The 21,840-nt window shown below is 41.9% G+C and overlaps 1 protein-coding gene across 6 annotated transcripts in view; it reads left to right on the forward strand.

Moving 5' to 3' along the window:
- RAP1GDS1 (Rap1 GTPase-GDP dissociation stimulator 1) overlaps positions 1 to 21,840 on the forward strand; it is a 101,752-nt gene that overhangs the window by 51,650 nt on the left and 28,262 nt on the right. For 3 of the 6 annotated variants that reach the window (XM_079990884.1, XM_079990882.1, XM_079990883.1), the window contains exons 3-5: positions 5,468 to 5,590; positions 8,851 to 8,976; positions 19,302 to 19,448. In XM_079990884.1, coding sequence (XP_079847010.1) covers positions 5,468 to 5,590; positions 8,851 to 8,976; positions 19,302 to 19,448 — 396 coding nt within the window. Of the gene's footprint in view, positions 1 to 5,467; positions 5,652 to 8,850; positions 8,977 to 19,301; positions 19,449 to 21,840 lie in introns of those variants that run through there. The other 3 variants (XM_079990886.1, XM_079990887.1, XM_079990885.1) reach the window with 3 other exon arrangements.

The following is a 21,840-nucleotide window of genomic DNA, read 5'->3' on the forward strand; positions in this document are numbered from 1 at the left end:
AACCCAAAGGTCTGTGCTACAGCACGCACCAGCACCAGTCTGTTGTTAAAGTGCTTGTTTTGACCTATAAAGCCTCAGACCAGCTTAGGACCACAATACCTCAAGGAGCACCTCTCTCCGTGTGAATTGAACTGGACTGTGAGATCATCCTCTGAGGCACTTTTCGAGGTGCTGCCTCCATGAGAGATACGGAGGGTGGCAACATGAGAACAGGGCCTTTTCTGAAGTGGCTCCCTGTTTGTGTAATGCATTTAGGCACCATGCAGAAGTGTTCCTCTACAACCTTCTAAATGTGTTGTGGGAGGCGGGATTATTGGTTTGTTTTCAGCTTCTTATTCTGTATTGCGTGTTTTTAATATTGTAATGTTATGTTGTGCACTGCCCTGAAATCTATGGATGAAGGGCCGTATACAAATTAAACAAACAAACAAGCAAATAACAATTGTAATCCAGAACATCTGGAGGGCCTAAAGTTGGGGAAGGCCCCATTTCTTCCCAGCTCTTGTTTTTTCATTATTACTCTTGGTTCCTTGGTCTTCCTGCCCTTATACTGTGTGACGCAGCCTCTGTAACACAGAGGAGCTCATTTTGTCAGGCGGTGCTCCTGTTTCACTTCACATTCCCAACCCACCTCACCTCACCCAGGTCCCTACGAGATTTGGTTCCAGTCTGCCTTCTGCCACACAAAACGTCACCATTGTTTATATATTTTTATTTGTTAAAGCCTGTTCCTTATGGCTTCAGACCTCCATTGCGGCATGACCTTGGCCCATGTGTTTTCCAAATCTGCAAGTGAAGAATAAGAAGGAATGTTTTTAAATATTTCAGTGGTTAAATAAGGACTATTTAAGCGCCTGAGGGCACTGCCTCTAAAACACAGCTGATCCTGTCATGTTTCTCTTTCCCTGTCCTTCTCCTCTTTCCACCCGCCAGCATTGTTCCCATTTCCATTTCCAGTTGCTTCTGCTGTGAGAATACTCATTTCTGAAGAATCTTTATTCATTCATTCTCCCTGCTTTGTATTTTCCTTTCTGTGTGAGGGATAGAGGTGGGAATGAGCCCATTGATCCTCCCTCCTCATGTAGGTCGACATTGCAGTGGCGTAGTGGTTTGGGGTTGTCTGGGATCAAATACCTGTTCCTGTTTCTGCAGAAGGGTCCCTGTCTACAGTGTCCTAGAACCACTCAACCTGCATGAAAGGGGAATTTTTTAGCTACTGTATGCTCCCTTTTCTCTGTCCCAGCTTCTGCCAACCTAGCAGTTCGAAAGCATACCAGTGCAAGTAGATGATGAAGAAGAAGAGTTTGGATTTGATATCCCGCTTTATCACTACCCAAAGGAGTCTTAAAGTGGCTAACATTCTCCTTTCCCTTTCTCCCCCACAACGAACACTCTGTGAGGTGAGTGGGGCTGAGAGACTTCAAAAAAGTGAAACTAGCCCAAGGTCACCCAGCAGCTGCATGTGGAGGAGCGAAGACGCAAACCAGATTACAAGTTTACCGCTCTTAACCATTACACCACACTGGCTATGTACTGCTGCGATGGGAAGGTAAACGGCATTTCCGTGCACTCTGGCACAGTGTCCCGTTGCGCCAGAAGCGGTTTAGTCATGCTCGCCACATGACCCAGAAAGCTGTGGACAAACGCCGGCTCCCTCAGTCTGAAGCAAGATGAGCACTGCACCCCATAGTCGCCTTTGACTGGACTTAACCATCCCGGGGTCCTTTACCCAGAGCTAAACATTTAGGAACACTGAAAACACAAGGTGCTTCAGTTTCAAGAAAATGGTGTGCAAGTTCCGTTTCATAAAACAGAACTTGCATCACTCTAAAAAGAGATATTGAAGCACTCAAAATCATTTGCCCATGTATGTGCACTAGCTAAAGGGCAACACCTGGAGATCTGCACTGATCCTTGCAATGTATCTCTAATCATTAGTATATTATTGTATAATCTTAGAGGGGCGTGCCTGTGATAGTCATGATGAGACCCTGCACTTCCTAATTTGCTACTACACGACTGGCAGAGAACCCTTATGCAATCAAGGAGGTTCCTTATGCAGGAAGATTTGGGTTCTAAATCCCTCACAACAGCAGCAGCAGCATCAACAGGCTTCCTTCTTCAGAAGTTCAAAAAGGTTCTCTACCTCTGCCTTGTGGGTCTGCACACACCAAAATAATGATATTGACTTGAGTTTGTCCCATACTGTTATGTCTATGTGTGTTTTTCATGAAGGTTTGCCATTCTTCAGATTTAGTGTGTGAGTGTAAAAAGCTGTGCAGGACCCACATAGCTGAAACTTCCCACTTCAGCAGCTGTCAAATTATCTTTACTGGAAGAAATAAGTCTGCCAAAATGTTGGTGTTCTTTGCATGCCCTCTTATTCTAAGAGGAGGAGATGTGGCATTCCATTTTCTTTTAGAAGTCCTTTTGAGTCTGAGTCATTCTGTCTTACTGCTGTTTGCTGATCTCAGTCAAATAAATCAGAGCATCCCTGCTGCACAAAACTAACCTGAGGCAACACTTTAATTTTATTTTCTTCGCTGCTTTTCAGGATACATTTTATACCATTGATTTAATTTGCACAGTTAACAAGTCCGTCAAACCGTGGGTGATAAAAGCAAGTCAATACTGTGTTAAGGTTCTCAGTGGTGCAGTGGGTGGGATCATATTATTGCATCTTGCATGCTAATTGTAAGTAATAGGGTAGGGACCAGATTGTATAGACAATCCCTACAGTATGGGAATCACTCATCTGTTCCTCTTATTGAAAAGAATAGGAGTTGCACAAGGCAACTGTCTGCAAGAGAAACTCCCAGTAGATTGTGTCCAGTAAATTCCTCTTAAAGAAGGGGGGGGGGCACAATACAAGACACAAAATCCTGTAATTTCTTGTAGTTCAGACACTGAAATTTAAAGCATCTATTTCTCTCTGATATGTAAGAACTCATTGTGGCAAATATTTGCATGTGTTTTCTCTCTTGTTTATTACTGGAAATTTGTATATTTCTAGACCTTCTTTGAAAAAGCCCATTATTTCTGAAGTAGTGAAATTGGCATCAGTTCAGTGAGTGTGGGTATATATGTAAGTTAAGTGGTCAATGTGCATAATAACTGGCCATTGTGCACATTTACTAGGCTTCACACAGAATGTGCACCTAATCTGTCTGTGAAGAGGGAAGTGTTTGAGATTATGCATAATGACCAGAGAATATATAAAAGTCATTGTCTTCTCACGTTCCGCAAGGTCTGCTGAAGATTATGTATACTGACCGGAAAATGTACACAATTGCTCTTAATTGACAGATTATGTGCACACTCTCTATGATTCCTGGTGAATGTGCACAATAGTTGCTTACTATGTTTAAGTTACATTACCCCTAACACAGAGAACAAGGTGTGTGCTGTGCAGAAGAGGCCAAGGTGTGAGAAGGGAGATGGAGAGCTGTGGTAGAATCTGCTGTGACCCTGTTTATGCAAATACAATACCCTGTGTGCCGGGCTTGCTGTGTGTGCACCCTTCATGGGGAACGGGGCTCCCCAGGAGCAAAACACAACTAAGGCTGCATGCTCTCCTGTAAGTAAGCCTTGCTGAATGTAGTTGGACTGCTGAGTAGAGAGAGAAGCTGCTTTTTACCTCTACCGTGATTACAAAATGTCTGTGTCTTATTTTTTTAAAAATTCAGAATATTCAGCATATGTCTGAGCCTAAGGCTATTTAACATATTGGGGCTATGTTATTCTGAAAGTAGATGAAATAAGGTAGCCTCTGAGCTTTGCTCTTTACCTGCATCCTCAGAATTCTGAAGATGGGAATCTGACCTACCTCATCTCAGTAGCTGGAATGGTGGATTTAAAAGCAGAACATTTGCATTACTACTCAGTTCTGAATCTCACTCAATAGCCTTGGGGAAATCCATCATTTACCTTACCTCACAGAGGTTTTGTGTAAGTAAAGCACCCCTTTGAGAATCTAGGAGGAAGTGCAGGAAGTTACTATACCTGAGTAAAACCAGTCTAATACAACTTGAACCCACAGTTCCTGTTACCCATTGAACTACAACTCCCCTAATGGCTCTGTCAGGGCTTTTTCCTAGCTTCTAGTTTTGTCCTGACTTTCTCCTTTTATATGCACAGTAGGAATACCCATCTATTTTTCTACTACTTATACCAGGTTTGGTTACCAGTAGGTCACTGAAATCCACAGGAGTGCTGCTTCTTTGAGTTCCAGTGATACCAGAGGTCTGTTCCATAGTAACTCAGCACAGGGCTTTCAGTGTGGGTGCCCCTGTTTGATTGACCAGCATTTTTGTCCAGATACAATGAGTGCCCACTATCTGCATTTTCTGGAAACAATTGAAGACTGTTTTGTTCCATTAGAGTTACCCAGGTCTCTGCCATGGGCATCCATTTTGAATTGCTTTAAAATTCATCGCCTGCTATTCTTTGGTGCTGTTTTTAACTGTTATTTAGTTATATTTTGTGCATATATATGTGGAAGGTGATTTAACACCACCACATTTGTCCTGCAATATTAACTATAATGATTTCAAAGCTTCATCTGCTCACTAGGCCCTGCTGGATGTCATGGTGCTCCTTATAGGGTAGGGACCATAGATCTATGGTAAAGCTCATTATTTGTGTGCTGCAAGTTCCAAGTTCGGTCCTTGGCATTTCCAGGTAAAAAAACATCATGTAGTAGGTGAAAAACATCAGGTAGTAGGTGATGGGAGAGACCGCCGCCTAAGACCCTTGTAAACAATGCAGGGCTGAATAGTCCAATGACTTGGTATGTAGGACAGCTTCCTATGTAAACAAAAAGGCAGTTCTCAAATAGCAATGCATCATTGAAACATTTGAGTCTTTGGGTATCACAAGAAGAACCTGCAGAATCAGGCCAGTGGCCCATCTGTTCCAGGATCTCGTTCTCAGAATTGTTGACTTAGATGCCCATGGGATGCCTGCAAGCAGGACCTACATAAGTGCAGCAGCACTGTCTCTTCCTCTGGTTTCCAGCAGCTGATGCTCAGGCTCATACTGCCTTGGACAGTGGAGGTGGAACATAGCCATCAGGGTTAGTAGCCATTGATAGCCTCATCCTCTATTAATTTGCCTAATTTTCAAGCCATCCAAGTTGGAGGCCATCCTGGTTTGCAGAAGCAAATTCCATAGTTCAGCTACACACTGTGTGAAGAAGTCTGTCCTTTTGTCTTCCCTGAATTGTCCAGCTTCCTTGGACATCCTCAAGTTTTCTAGTGTTATGAGAGTAGGAGAAAAAGCTTGCAGAATTTTATACAGCTCTGACATGCTACCTAACCTTCTCTCCAAACTAATGGCACAAAGGGTCATTCTTTGGTTTTGATGTCAAGATTTGGAATTTTGTTCTAGGTGTGAAGCTTTCAATACCTTTTCATTAACCCACTACTTACCACTCAATTCTGTTTTGCGTCTATTCCTCTCTTTTCAGATACAGAGACAAGTGAAAAAATCCAGAAAAGTGGGATCCTCCAAGTGTTTGCAAGTCTGTTGACTCCGCAGTCCTCCTGCACTGCAAAAATAGCTAACGTCATAGCAGAAGTAGCCAAAAATGGTGAGGTTTTCCACAAGGCCTTTTCTCCTGGAACATCTTCAGTTTTGCAGCTCACTTGTCAGTATGTTTTACTTCATTTATGTTTTCATTTTATAGAATAGATGCTTTTCATTTCTCTCTTCTTTCCCTTCCACTGCACTCTTTATTTTTTTTGTTCTGTTCTGCCTTGATAATATATTAGTTCTTAGTCATCCATTTGCCAGATACATCAAAGCACTTCAGAGTTGCAATTATTTTATAATGCTAACTGTTGTGAAAAACCCGCGATGTGTTTTTTTTATTAGGCAAAGCTAAATGACAAGACTTTCACAGTTGCATTTGCAGGTGTGACTGCAGGCACATTTGTGCGTGTCTCTTGAACTTTATTTTAACACCATACATTGTATTAATACACTAATTTTGCATTCATTTTCAACTTATTCATATACACATTTATCCCCACTCCAAGAAGCCACTTGTCATAAAAGCCTATTGCTGTTTTGCCAAGCCTTTAATTTTTCCCAAAAGGTCTGCTAGGGTCACTCCAATATCACAAGTGTATACTGTAAAAGAAGACATGAGTGAAGCTGTCGCTGCTGGGATTTTCAGAAGGGCCTAGCATGCTGATCCCAAATATCTCATGATGCTGTCTCTTAAGCTGCTGCAAGCTCCTGTTATTCTCCCTGGGCTGCTCTGACTTTTGCGCCGAGCACTAGCACAAATCTCATAGGGGATGGTTGGAAATGAAGCAAGTCTAACGTTGCTCTGGTAACTTGCAGAGATTTGAATGTACAGCTCATTTCAAGATGCCTTATCATTGCTTGAGGTTCCACAAAGTGATGCCTCTCTTCCTTTCCCATGAATTAGCAGGTTGTAATGGACTGGGCAGCAGAGGCAGTTCGAAATATTGCTCTTGAGGAGATGTGATGGAAGAGAAATAGTTACTCATGGTTTGTTGGGGGGTTTTTTTAAGATTCTTGTTTGGAAAACAAAGCAGTCAGTTTCCACCCGGTACTCAAGATTGTGGTTCTGAAATTCTAGTCCTCCTTTTTAACTGAATGCATCATGTCTAAATTGCCACAGCTTCCCAGAACAAATTGCCCTGCAAGGAGACAGCAATTTATTAACTATGTATTCAAAGCTGCCAAAGGCCACATTCAGCTCCTGTGACTCATTTTAGCAGGTGCTGCACATTGGCACATGCACATTTTTTTTTTTAGATGTTCAGTTCTAAATTATTCAGACCTTTTTTTTACAAAGACAAAAGTTGTACGATAGCAAACATCCATGTATTCCTAAGCACAAGCCCAGCTTCAAAATTAGCTACTTATTCAGAGTGGATGGCCATTGCCTCTAGGTGAGCATTAAAGTGAAGAAGCACGTCCTGCCATTTTGTTTGCAGCACCGAAGTGCCCTCTTCATGGCACAAGTCTGGACAATAGAATTGTAGAGTTGGAAGGCACCCTGGGGGTCATCTAGTCCAACCTCCTGCAATGCAGAAATCTCAGCTAAATCATCCATTACAGATGGCCATCCAACCTCTGCTTAAAAACCTTCCATGGAAGGACTCCACCACCTCTCATGGGAGTCCATTCCATTGTTGAACAGCTCTTATCGTCAGAGAGTTCTTCCTGATGTTCAGTCAGAATCTCTTTTCTTTTAACTTGAAGATGTTGGTTCAGGTCCTACCCTCTGGAACAAGAGAAACAACCTTTCTCCATCTTCCATGTGGCAGCCCTTTAGATATCTGAAGATGGCTATCATATCTCCAAATCTCAGTCTCCTCTTTTCCAGGCTAAACATACCCAGACTTCACAATCTTAGTTGCCCTCCTCTGCACATGTTCCTGCTTCTTAAATCGTGGTGCCCAGAACTGTCACATCCATACTCTATATTTAAAGCACATGGCTTCTCCTCCCGCCGCCAAAAACACTCCATAACAAACTACAGTTCCCACAATTCTTTGAGGTGGAAAGCGAGAACCATGTGCTTTAAATGTAGTGTGGATATGCAGAACTGCTGAAGCATGCACCACCTGGGCCACAACAGTGTCGCTGCTGTTGCTGACTGCCTGCTCTTTTCTTGCAGAAGGACTAGCTATGAGAAGTAGGGATCCCAGTTGCCAGAAACAATGTGTGGTGATTTCATTCCTGTGCAGGTTGCTCTCCACGCTTTTATGTGGTCACATACATACAGTATTTGTAAAGCACATTGATTATGTAACCAAAAAAATACCGTGTTTTTTGCTCTATAAGACTCACTTTTTCCCTCCTAAAAAGTAAGGGGAAATGTGTGTGCGTCTTAGGGAGCGAATGCAGGCTGCGCAGCTATCCCAGAAGCCAGAACAGCAAGAGGGATTGCTGCTTTCGCTGCGCAGCGATCCCTCTTGTTGTTCTGGCTTCTGAAATTCAGAATATTTTTTTTCTTGTTTTCCTCCTCCAAAAACTAGGTGCGTCTTATGGTCTGGTGCGTCTTATAGAGCGAAAAATACGGTAATTACAGGGTTGCTGCAAGGATTACAATTAGATAATACATGTGAAGTGCATTGAACACTTGAAGGTACTGTACAAATGCTAAGTATTAATATTATTTCTCCCATTGCCTTTTGTTTTGTAAAAGGAACACTGAATGACTTTCTAGAAGCCTGCCATAGGTGGGGAGACCCCAGGGTCTTTGTCTAAGTCCCTCCATCTAAGAAGTATAATGTGCAGCCCACTGTCTGCTTTCAGCTATAGCTTTGAAAATTGCTTTAACTTTCCTCTGTGGTTTAATCAAGATCCTATACAGAAGCAAGAGGTTTCCTTTGGACACAAGGATGCAGTAGCCTTTATATCAGGTTTCCTTTAACTGGGTTATTTAGATCCTCTTTAGTGAACAGAAGTGGGCAGAAGAAAAGTTGCTGGTGCTTTCTTGCCTTTGTTTATTGCTCCCAGTATATGCTTGGTGTTTTAATGTTTAGGGTTTTTTTTAAATATATATATAATGAAGGATATTTAAAATACTTTTTATTCTCACCAAAGGAATCTACAGCGGGCAGTCAATATGTAGAATTTGGAACATGCCCATAATTCCTGGGGTGCTTTTGTTGCTGCTATTGGAACTAGACTGTTTTTTTGTCTGTACATAAATTAGTTCTCATACAGAGAAGCAGCTGCAGTGCTTCTGGTATGTGTGAATTTGGAAAGGAAAACATTTGCTGAAGGAAAAATGGCTCTCTTTAACAAGAAATAATCAATCCCCATCAACTAGCCTTTAATTAAACCTCTCTCTGTGGCTTGTAGAATTTATGAGGAACCCGTGTGTGGATGCTGGCTTGATCCCACCTCTGGTGCAGCTCTTAAACTGCAAAGACCAGGACGTGCTTCTTCAAACAGGACGTGCCTTGGGCAACATATGCTACGACAGCCGTAAGTGTTCAAATATCAGTGTTTTGTTTTTATTTTTTTATTTTTTGTTATTAAAAAAAAGACTGGTTCTTGTTGTTCATTTTTTCTTGTTTTGTTGTCAGCAGTGCTGATTTCTGCGAGACATCTGTGGGTGCTGTCACAATTAAGCCTTGCTTGAATGACAGGCTGTCAAAAGTCCCATTTTTTCATAGAAGCAGCCAAATCATTGGCAAATATGGTGGGGTTTTGTGGACATAGGTAAAATCGCTTCTTCTTTTTCTTTTCTTTTTCTCCCTCCCCCCCCCCCCCCCGCTGCTTCGTTTTTAAATAAATAAAAAACTGCAAAATCCTAATTTTGTTTCTGTAGCTAATGCTAATGGGGCAGATGTGCCGTTCTCCCCACCCCCCTCCCAACACTGATAATAAAGCTCACATTTAGATTCACATTTGGGTTCTCACTGATTACTACATTTGGCATCACAAGTGAATTGCTGGCACCATTGTATAGTGCACCTGCATACTGGAAGTATAAATTAACAGTTTCTGGCATATAGACAGTCCTGCTTGGTAGCAGAAGGTTAGAGGAAATGGGAGGCCTGAAACAGTCAGCTCTATAAATCACAACCCTATATAGTTGACGCTTGGCTGTCCTCAGTATCCATCATGTTGCAGCCCCCAACACACCAGTTGCATGTAGGCAACACGTTTCGATAACCGCCTCACAATTTTTGCAGGCAGAATATATTTCTACTGTTCAGATGATGCTATTGTTCCAATGTATGTTATAAATTGTAGATGTGCAACCTGCACAGCTATCCTGGGTGCTACATTTTGAAGTAAACCCTTCTGTTTAGAAGTCTGAAAATTTTAGTTTACTAGACAGACTGTATCTTGCCTCTTTCCCTGCCAGTAAGCACAGCAACCCACCTGCTGGGAAGCTAGCATATCAGTTCCACCCCAAACAGCAAGTCACTTCTGCTCCCACCATCCATGATCATTAGCCATGCTTGCTGGGGCTGATGGGACTTGATAGAACAGCCATATCTGGACAGCCATAGGTTTCCCACTCTGCCTGCTGTAAATGCCACTGTTTAATAGTACCAGCTTTCCCATATAAGAGAAAGTTTCCCCATATTAAAGGTAAGGATGCATTTTTAAATTATTATGTAGATGTATATATTGATGTCTGCAAAAAAAAAGTTGGAATCAAAACAAACGGAAAACTCTGTTATATGTTAAAGGTAAAGGTAAAGGGACCCCTGACCATTAGGTCCAGTCGTGACCAACTCTGGGGTTGCGGCACTCATCTCGCTTTATTGGCCGAGGGAGCCGGCGTACAGCTTCCGGATCATGTGGCCAGCATGACTAAGCTGCTTCTGGCGAACCAGAGCAGTGCACGGAAACGCCATTTACCTTCCCACCGGAGTGGTACCTATTTATCTACTTGCACTTTGACGTACTTTCGAACTGCTAGGTTGACAGGAGCAGGGACTAAGCAACGGGAGCTCACCCCATCGCAGGGATTCGAACCGCCGACCTTCTGATCGGCAAGTCCTAGGCTCTGTGGTTTAACCCACAGCGCCACCCGCGTCCCTGTTATATGTTACTATATGGTAATTGCCCCCTTTTCTAAACATGCTGCTTTTCACTAGCACACAGTAAGCAATATCAAAGTATCCTGGCCAAAAAAAGAGAGAGTGACTGCGTCACTGAGAGTTTCACTGGACAAGGATTATGAGAAGAATAAAAGTATACTTGCTAATGGAATATTGCTCATGGGATCATCATCATTTTGCTGTCAAAAGTTTTTATCTTTCCCCCTCGGAATTGATCAGTTTTCCTTTATTGAGCATGTAATTTTTGTAATTTTATTTTTTACTTTGCTTGATTTCTGACATGTGTAGTGATTCAACTTCTACACCCATTTCTCAGTACATGTTATTAGCAGTAATTTTTATTTTAGCATCAACAGCAGCATTGACGATTACTGCTGTTACCACTGGCTTACCATGTCAAGTCTGGAATTATTCTTGCATGGTGACTCAGATTTTCCATGTGGGATCCTAATTTGCATATGTTTCTGTATGCTGTGATGTGGCAGTCAGTCCCTGCATTAGGTATGTTGTGATGTGGTAGTCTCTGCCCCCATATAAATGTTGATGATGGTGAAGGACAAATAACAAGGGGAGAAGTAAGGAGACTTGAAGAGTCCAACAGAATCTCTGAAGCAATGGGATGGTATATGAGGGAATTGAAACAGGCCTTAACATAGTATCTGTTTGCTTGCACCCTTCCAGCCTAAGGGGGCAGTCTTGGTCAGTCTTGGGAATTGTGACGCATCAGAATGACAATTCTCAGTTTAGATGTCCAGCTGCTAACTCAGTTTTCAGCTTCATTGTCATGGAAATGATGATGGATGCCCAGCACAATATGTAAAGCTTCAGAAATATTATGCTCTGTTCAGAGAGTGGCAAGAAGGCAGTGTGACTAGTCTCAATGCAAAGTACTATTTGTAAGAGATGTAGCTACAGCATCGCAGAGTCCCCCTGTTTGTGGTCACATATACATTTACAAAACTTCCATCAACATTATCAAAATGCAAATTCCAGGTTGATTACAGAAATTAACCGTATTTACAGAAATCATTCTCTTGTTTAAAATCAGAAAATGATTCTTACTTGTTTCTGGACATTTTCCATTAGCAATGGCGGCAGACCCTTCTTGTCAAATTTTGATACTGTCAGCCACAAATCACATATGATTAGAATGGCATCCGTGTACCCAAAAAACACAACAGAACATGTTCTATTTTCCTGTCATCTGAACGCCATTTCAACTAGTGGATATAGGTAGATATGTTCTCTGTACAGACAAAAGAAAACACTAGTTCACAAAATTCATAATTAATGAAATTCACTGTCACAGGAAGGGTTTAAAGGGCATATTCGCAAAGGGGAGGTCTACCATGGGCATGAGGAAACTCCAGATTCATAAAGCATCGTGCTGCTGATAATCATCTGCTGGGGAACAGCATTAAATGATGTCTGTTGTCTTCATGCCCTGGTGATGGTTTCTCAGCAGCTGATGGTTATCCACTGGGGGAAAGAGAAGCCGGACTTGATGGAACCAGTAGGATTCTTCTTACGTTCCTGGTAATCACTTAATTCTTATGAAATGCCTTTTTGCTTCAAGGCTCACCACAACTGAAATATGAGCATTTCTTGAAAGCAGAGATCTTTTAAATTGCCCTAGCATTTGGCATCTTGACAAAAGGAGGAAGAAGCTATTCTTAGTATTTAGCTGTTGGTATTCAACTATCTTGATGCTTGGGGTTGTGTGGAATATACTTTTAACATTTTTTTCTTCAAGAAATCTTCTCTGACCCCACTCTGAATAGAATTAGAATTCCTAGCCTAGCAGAGTTTTAGAATATTTAAATATACAGGGATGCCTTCTAATATTCTTGAGTAACTGTCTGCTTAGTTGAGGTGGTTGCCAATTTCAGGCCCATCCGAGTTTCATTTGGGGGCTTTTCAAGTCACATTGCAGGATAAAGGATGGGGTTAATAATAACAATAATAATAATAACAATAATAATTTGTTTTTTATACCCCATCCATCTGGGCGGCTCCCATAGTAGTAATAATAATAATAATAATAATAATAATAATAATAATAATACTGATAATAATGTGATCAAACATTAAAAACTTCCCGATACAGGGCTGCCTTCAGATGTCTTCTAAAAGTCAGATAGTTGTTTATTTCCTTGACATCTGATGCGAGGACATTCCACAGGGCAGCCACCACTACCGAGAAGGCCCCCTGCCTGGTTCCCTGTAGCTTCACTTCTCACTGTGAGAGAACCCCCAGAAGGCCCTCAAAGCTGGATCTCAGTGTCCTGGCTGAACGATGGGGGGTGGAGATGCTCCTTCAGGTATACTGGGTTGAAGCCATTTAGGGCTTTAAAGGTCAGCACCAACACTTTGAATTGTGCTCATAAACATACTGGGAGCCAATGTAGGTCTTTCAATGGGACCTTGGTGGCCGCTCCCAGTCACCAGTCTAGCTGCCACATTCTGGATTAGTTGTAGTTTCCAGGTCACGTAGAGTGTATTGCAGTAGTCCAAGCGGGAGATAACCAGAGCATGCATCACTCTGGCGAGACAGTCCGCGGGCAAGTAGGATCTCAGCCGGCATACCAGATGGAGCTGGTGGACAGCTGCCCTGGACGCAGAATTAACCTGCACCTCCATGGACAGCTGTGAGTCCAAAATGACTCCCAGGCTGTGCACCTGATCCTTCAGGGGCACAGTTACCCCATTCAGGACCAGGGAGTCCCCCACACCTGCTGTTATGTTGACACTGACTACGATGACCAGGTCCCAGACCCATGGCAGATGAGGTGCCACTGAGGGCTCTGCCTGCTGGCTCATATGTATTATATTTGCACTGTGGGCTCCTAAGAATATGGACTAACTCAGAGCCAACATGTTTTCTGTAAGGACATCTGCAGGACTTGAGTTTCCCCACCAGCTGCTGACAAAGCTTCCTGGCTTTACACCTTCTCATTTCCTGCACATTGTTTTGATCGCAGCAGTGAACGAGGCAGGGAAGTGGAGGAACGATATTCATTTGTTTACATTTTTTTTTCATTGAAAGTATCTCTCCTCCTTGCAGAAGGAATGGCTCTTCAAATAGGGGCTGAATAAACAGCAAGGGCAGGAAAGAGAGAGAGAGAGACTCAAGGTTTCTCCCTCCCCCCTTCATTTTCTTTGCACAAAATAACTCTTCATCTTTCCTGGTAAGTATTGTGGAATGCCAGAGACTAATTGTTCAGTCGGTGACTTCATCAGGGTCTCTAAGGTACCACAGCACTTTCTATCCTTTTGTTTGGGTTGTTTTTGTTTTGTTCTCTCCTTTGCAAGCCAGCCCTAAAAGTAGGAGTGCTTTTACCTGCACCTAAGTGTCTGGAAACAAAGGGACGCTTTATGGATCAGTGGCAAAGACTATGTTTAACCGAAGTTCCCAAGTTCAAGCAGGCTGCGTAGCCAGACTCAATGTGAGGCAATGTAAAAGTGCAATTTGAGTGCAAATGCGTAACTTGAAGTCTGTGCCCCCTATTCTTTAAAGCTGGTTCTCAGAGGATGCTAGACTAGTTCCTTTAAACAGTGCTGACAACCCAGGGTGAACTTGATTTTACTTGGGAAACCATGGATTAACAAAACCTTCATTAATTCTGACTTTTACTAATTCCAGGATTTATGGGTAACTTTCACCCACAGACTCTGGCCCCTGAAACTTATAACAATGCGTACCTCCCTTTCACTTCACCTGCCTTCCACATTAAACTCTAAAAAGATCATGGAAGTTATGTGTTGATAATAAATTTGAGCCTCTCCTGGTCACTGAGGAATGTATACCGAACAGTATCACATTACAGTGATGGCACTCTGTGCTCATCTCTCCCTGGTCTTGTTGAGAAGAGTGTGATGTTTTTAATTGATTGCAGAGACCATGTACATGTAGATGGCATGCTCTACAGAGACCACCCTTGAAGACTATTTAAGGAGGACAGCAGATACAAAATGTGTCAGTGCATACATTAATGGGATATGTGCTCGATGCATATAGAGCTTGTTACCTAGTGCCTGTGGATGAAGCAGATTATTCCCTCTCTTGCAAATTAATTTTGATTTGTACATTCTCCTTCTTGAAACTTTTATTTATAAAGCTGTAGTTAAAATTACTTAGCCCTATCACAATATATTGTAGACAAGTAAGATTATAATTAGCAGTTTGATTATCTTTGGATAAAAGCATGACTGATTTCCCCCCCACCCCGGTGAATGGAAGCAGGGCAACAGTGGCCTCAGCAATTCATTATTATGCATTTGCATGCATTACCATAATGGAGAGAAAAGTTATCACACCACATTGTAATTAGGCACAGCTTCAAGGCTTCAGTTGCTTTTCATCTAGCCTGCTTACTGTAATCCTATACCCAATTTGTTTTACATTAAGCAGTTGGTCCCTTACCTTTCCCACCCTGATCTGGCCACAGTGATCCATGCGACCATCACTTCCAGGCTTGACTACTGTAATTTGCTCTACGCAGGGCTGCCCTTGAAACTATTCCACAAACTCCAGCGGGTGCAGAAGGCTGCAGCGAGGCTCCTCATGGGGTCCCTGCCATGGGAGCATATTCACCCAGTGCTTTACCAGTTGCACTGGCTCCCAGTGGAGTATAGGGTCAGGTTCAAGGTGCGGGTTTTTAAAGCCCTTGGTGGCTTAGGGCCCTCGTATTTATGGCACCACCTTGTATGCCCCGCAGAGGACCTTAAGGTCCACGAATAACCATAGTTTAGAGGTCCAGGACCCTAAGGAAGTCAGACTATCCTCCACCAGGGCCAGGGCCTTTTCAATGATGGCTCTGACCTTGTGGAATGCTCTGTCCTGTGAGACTGGGGCCGTTCAGGATTTAACCTTCTTCCGTCCGGCCTGTAAGACAGAGCTATTCTGCCTGGCCTATTCAGCCTAATCTTTTATTTCCCTTCTCTTCCCTCCCCCTCCCCTTTTATGAAGATTACCCACTCCGAGACCCCGCAGCTAATTCTCCCCTGGCCTCCTCGGTGGCCCAAGTAGGACTAATTCAGCCAGCTAGCCCTGGTGACGATCTAATGCTTATTGGATGGATTTCCTCCAAACTGATTTTTGAACATTGAATTTTATTGTTATTCATGTTTTTATACTGTATTTTATGCTGCTTCTATGTTGTATTACAATTAAGTGTGTTAAATTTGTTGTTAGCTGCCCTGAGCCCGGTTTTCTGAACTGGGAAGGGTGGGGTATAAATTAAAAATTATTTATTTATTTACCTGAGAGTAGCCCCATTAAACACAAGGAGGCTTTGAGTAGACATGTATACATTGCACTGTAAGCGAATGTACAGTGCAATGTACAGTGAATTTTTAATGAGTGCATCGGCTTTAGCCTAACACTTTGCATTGGGATTAGGGGCTTAACACCCACCCATCCACTATCTACACAGAATAACTTCTGGACCATGCCTGTCTCAGATGTATCCTGGCTGCTATGAACAGAGCAAACATGAAGCAGTATAGAAAACTGTGGACACCAGTTCTTTAGAATCCTGGGATATTTCTGACTTTTGGAAATGCCCAAAACATAACTCATTGGCAGAAAACATGAGAACAAGTTTTGCCTCTTTCTCTCTTTTTCTTGAGGAGAGGGAACAAAAGGCTTTCTTCTTCTTCTTCTTCTTCTTCTTCTTCTTCTTCTTCTTCTTCTTCCTCCTCCTCCTCCTCCTCCTCCTCCTCCTCCTCTTCCTCTTCCTCTTCCTCTTCCTCTTCCTCTTCCTTCTTCAGGCCAGTCATGGCACGAAGAAATGTACATTTCACCTTTGTACAGGATAGTTTCTACATGCACCCCTCTCTATCCTCCATCCAGACAAGCAAGAATCATTATCAGAATTTGAAGACACATTCCAGGCAGGCAAGAAGGAGGGTGTTCTGCAGTGCCACCACAAGGTGTGGCCTTTGGAGAGATGGGGCAGTTGAAGAGAGGGGCTGGCTGTGGGAGAGTCCAAAGCACCAGACAAAGAGTTTTTTTTGAGGGGGTGCATTTGACCTTGATGTCTGAGGTTCCTTGTCCTTGTGGTACTATGATTATATTTGCACTGCGGGCTCATCGTGTTTGATTTTCAGTTTGTGTTATTGGGCATTGATATCTGAGAACCGCATCTTAACAAGATTTTATGGTTTCATTGCTTTGAAAAGCCACTCCCACGTCTAGTCTTGCAGCGTGAAAAGGTTTTATTGACATTCCCCAAATCTGAAACTCTGGAGACACCCTCGGTTTGCAAGCATATGAATTTTTTTCCCAGCTTCTGATTTTAGATATATGCTAGAAACTTGCAAAAGCAAGCATTGACTTAGAAATAAAGCTGAGGAAACAAGCCTGATAGTTCACCATTAATGTGTGGAACTGGAACAGAATAACTAAATCATCATCAAGTAAAGGTTTTCAGGGCACTCTTCTTTAGGACTGGAAATATTTTTCTGGGAAATTAAAATTCTTCTAAAGAGCTCCTTTGGGAGACTTTTGAAGAGTAAAATATTCTTGAGGTATATGGAATATTATGGAGAAAACTATACTTTTAAAGAACCATTTTTGTTCCTTCTGCTGCTCTCCAGTCCTATTAAATGTATCCTGCTGAGAAATATAATTTAAAAGTGATCCACCACAGTGATGCAAAAAAGTCCAAATTGCTCAGTAAAAATAATGGAACAATGAGCCTCGCTTTGTTTTTAATTTCATCTCTGGGGGTGGTGGGGAAATATGCTCACATTTATTGGTTTCACAAATGTTTGTTTAGCTAATTGGTTCACTCCTGAGAAATGCATTGCATAACATTTAGCACATTAACAGATTTTTTTAAAAATAGCATAACCCATTCCTTAACAAAAATTGAAAGGAGCAAGAATAACAGAATTTTGAAAGATTTGGTCCAGTAGTTCAGTAAGATTGAAGAGATGAGACAACAAAAACTCAACCAGTGTCCACTTTTTAAAGGAATTAGAAGTTTATTGTGTCTAAAGGAAACTGTGTTATTTTATATATCCCTGAAGTATATACATTTTGAAAAACTTTATTTAAACCTCACCCTTGTCTTTTCAGAGTTAAATGATCTCTTTGGCCATCTCAGGCAGAATATGGTTGTAGAAAGTGTTTTCCTTGTTTCTGTCAAGTCCTTCTACAAACAGTGGAGCTGAGAGAGTGGAGTTAGAAATCTTTGACTGTTCCTGAGAGTATATGGAATTGTTAATAAATAGCAACCATTTTGGTGTATGTCTTAAGTAGTCAGACCTGTGAGAAGATGAGATGGGGAGAAGAGTTCAGGAGGCTGGAAAACTAAATGGCTATTAGCTGAAACATTCAGTTATGAATAGACTCTGTTCCCAACAAACGAATGTAAAACTGATACTCCATTATATACTATGCAGCGGTGGAAGGGCAATAAGACCTTTGCAGTGCACCAGCAGAATTGGCTCTGCTGCTACATTTGTGTCATGTTGACCTTGCTGCTATCTCACCCCTCAAGCCCCGCTCCCCATATTTCCAATATTAAGTGCATACCTTTCTCATCACTGTATGGTATTTCTCATCACTTGAATTTAACCACAAACCTTAAGAACAACATGCACATTTAAATAATCTCAAGACGAATTTTATTGGGAACTGTAGTGATGCAAATTGTTGTGTTTACAAGCGAGCAGTACATATTGTTGTTTGCTTTCTAAAAAAACCTATTGCACTTTTTTTTTTAACAACCACCACCACCTTGCGAGCTGCTAGAGAAACATGTTTTGCGTGGGAGTTCACTTGGCTGCTAAAGTTGACAGGGTAACAGTTAAGGAAAGAATAAGCACATTCTGAACTTGTTTTGACTGGGGATCACTAAGCATGTTTTGTGGAATACTCTGGGACTTTGGGATCAGAAAGGGAGGGCAGATAGCCTGTAATTAGCATCATCATGTGGCATTCTCAATTTACAGTGTGCTTTTTTCCCTTCAAAGAGAGATATACACTACTGGTCTGAACATGGAGCTTGCAGTCAAACTCTCTCTAACAATTTCCTCTCCCCAAATTTAGTTTTATCAGGTTGGATCCAGAGATGAATGAGTGGAATTCCATTCATGGAACAGAATACTTTTGTCTCCTGTGGACAGAAGGGAAAGGCTGTTTTTTGTGGATTTCCATTACCCCCTAATTGACTAACTTTTTAAAAAGATGGCCCTATCTACCTGATTTATGGTCCTCAAGCATAGTTGCCATACCAACTTTTGCTATGAAGCAGCATCTATCTGTGTTTGGCTCTGAGGAAACACCAATGCAATCCTGTGTCTACTCAGAAGCAAGTCTCATTGAGTTCAGTGGCATTTACTTCCAGGTGAAATTGTACTGCATTGCTGCTCTTTATCTTCTGCCTTCCCAGTGAAGGAATGATTTCCCTGTCCTTCAGCACACTTGCGTGGAGAGAAAACGCAAGAGTTGGTGGCATGAGGGAAGGGTTGAGTGGACCTGGAGAGGATGGGCCTTGGGATTTCCCCCAGGTTTATGTCTTGCAAGAAATTGCCCTTAAAATAAGGTGCCTGTAGCAGCCTATCCCTTAAGCACTTGTGTAAATACTTTGCCCAGTTCATGCTATGATTACAGAAGCGCTAATTATCCGAGACCCATCTACTTTTTTATGACTATTGTTATGTTTGGAACTCTTAAGTGCCTTTTTAATTTTATTTTTAACTTGACTCTTTTTTTTACAGATGAGGGCAGAAGCGCAGTTGACCATGCAGGTGGGGCAGAGATTGTAATAGACCATTTAAGGTCACTGTGCAGTAAAACAGATCCAGCCAGTGAGAAGCTCATGACTGTCTTTTGTGGCATGCTGATGAACTATAGCAATGAGAATGGTAAACAAAAATCCTAAGAAACCCTTTTCTCTAAATACATTATACACCTAGGATTTCTTTTTTTAATATATATCTATATAATGTTAAAACCAGTACGCAAGAAAAGTTGCTGTTTTAATTACAGGTAAAAACAGTGTTTCCCATTGTATTAGCAAAATGATTGTAAATATCAGAGTAGTAAATATATGTTTGCCCCTGTTCAAATCCTCATGTGCAGTATATGTACAAGCACACAGGGCTTCTGGAAGCAAATGAGAGCTTTCCCCCTAATTTCAATGGAGGGAGCAATTTTGCATGTGAAAAGGAAAACTCATGCAGCTTTGTTTCCTGTGTTGAAATGTATGGGGCAACACCTCATACGCAGAGGAGCTCTTTATTTGCCAGTGGGGTGTTGTGAAGACATTTTCCTGTTCCCCATGGGAAGGAACTGTTGCACACCCCTATAGAGATCTCAGTGGCCCAGCTTGGGCTTCACATGCCTGCCTTCATAAACCATGGTTTAACAGTGCTTCCCAAACTTGGGTCTCCAGCAGTTTTGGACTACAACTCCCATCATCCCTAACTAGCAAGACCAGTTGCCATGGATGATGGAAATTGTAGTCCAAAAACAGCTGGAGACCCAAGTTTGGGAAACATTGGTTTATAATGTCAGGAATTAACATCTGGATTGAGCCTTTGGGAGCCAGTGGCCCAGTTAGGGCAGTCGTTCAAGGCTTCATAAACGTGGGTTTATGAAACTGGGAAAGACTGTCTGAACTGGGCCATTGAGTTTATGATGCTAAGAATTAGCCTTGGGGCCAAACTCCTCCCCTTTCCCTCTCCATCTTGCTCCCCTCCAATTGCACACTGGCTTCACTATCAAGATCCTGGCTTGTATTGCATCATGCTTTGTTTGTTTGTTTGTTTGCTAGCTAACTGACATTAAGCCAGAATTTCCAAGTTTTGACATAATGGGAGTTTAAGGCTTAATGCAAGCCAGGAACTTCATGCTACAACTAGGGTGCATGAAGTTTCAGAAGACATTCTGAAGTGAGCCAGTAACAATCAAGCCAGACCCCGTCTGGCGGCAGAATGTGGGCAACTGGTTTTTGTCTAAAAGGATTGTGTGAACCTTCATAAATAGTCCTTTCATCACTTTTCTTAATAACAAAAATGCTTCTTTTGCTGTTCAGTGCATTTTATGTATGGCACCCAGCTCTGCTGCTGTTGTGTCTCATTCTATGAAGTCTTCTCATTAACTTTTTTTCTGTCTACAAAATGGTTTTAGCTTAATAGATTTCTCCCGTCTTTGAAGTGGTTCCGCCGACTCCCTTGAATTAATCTGAGGAAGAGGGAGAGCTATTATTTCTAACAGACAGGGCGATTGGGCAGCCCAAGAGGATTGCCCCCCTGCCCAATCTCTGAGGTTCATTATTAAACTGGCAGTTCTTCCTAATCACCTGTGAGCACTTTTCTAAATAAACTAATTATAATATAAGCTCCCAGGTAAACAGTTTTTGAGCAGTCCAAACAATGTATAAATATTAAATGAGCTACTTATTCCATCCAGGAGAAAAAATCTGCATTACTGATGCCCTCTTTTTTTTTTCCAACATAAAAAACTCTATAGGGCCTTGACATATTTCAAGGAGTATAATTAAGGGGAGTGTGTGTTTGTGTTGGAGGGACTGTTTTGACAATGTGTCTGTGGAAAGACACATTCGAATATTTGCGTCCCGAATTAGAAAGCTTCATGTGGTCCATTTTCATTGGTTCATCTCTCCGGTGGGAAGAAAAGTAATGTTTTCCCCCTTTTTACAGCTGGACTGCAAAAAGGGAAATTCAGGACACTTCCTCCCACCTCAGGGATGAAATTTTGAAAATAGACCATATGAAGCTTTATCTTTGGGGGTGTTACATCACAGTCGATATCAGTTTTATGAGAGGATCCTGAAATTTTCTGTATTAACTTTTGTGTACTTCAAAAAAATGTAACAACCAAGTAGCAAAACAGAAATGTCGGGGAATGGAAGAAGTCCGAAATCACAAGGACCATAATCTTTCACAAGCTAATGGTGGAGACCTTCTGTGCTCTTTCTTGTAGGTATAATCAATAAAACCAGACGGTTGGAGGCAGTGTCCTTCTGAATGGCAGTTGCTGGAAGGGAGAAGGTTTCCCATTGACTTGGTCCAGCATGCTCTTCTTATGTTTCCATTTTCTTTTCAATTGGGCTGCATTTGAGGTTTAAAATTTTTTGCCCCTGCAACCCACAATGATTCTGTCAAGCAAATAATTCCATCTCATTTTTCTGTGGCTCCAGGCTGCAGCCACATAGGCACCCATCTGTGTGGTTCGCTATTAGAGGAACTTATTGCAATTTATATAATTTCCATGCCTTTTGGGTCACTCTGA

Source organism: Podarcis cretensis (assembly GCF_951804945.1).
Source record: "Podarcis cretensis genome assembly, chromosome: 9".
NCBI lineage: Eukaryota > Metazoa > Chordata > Lepidosauria > Squamata > Lacertidae > Podarcis > Podarcis cretensis.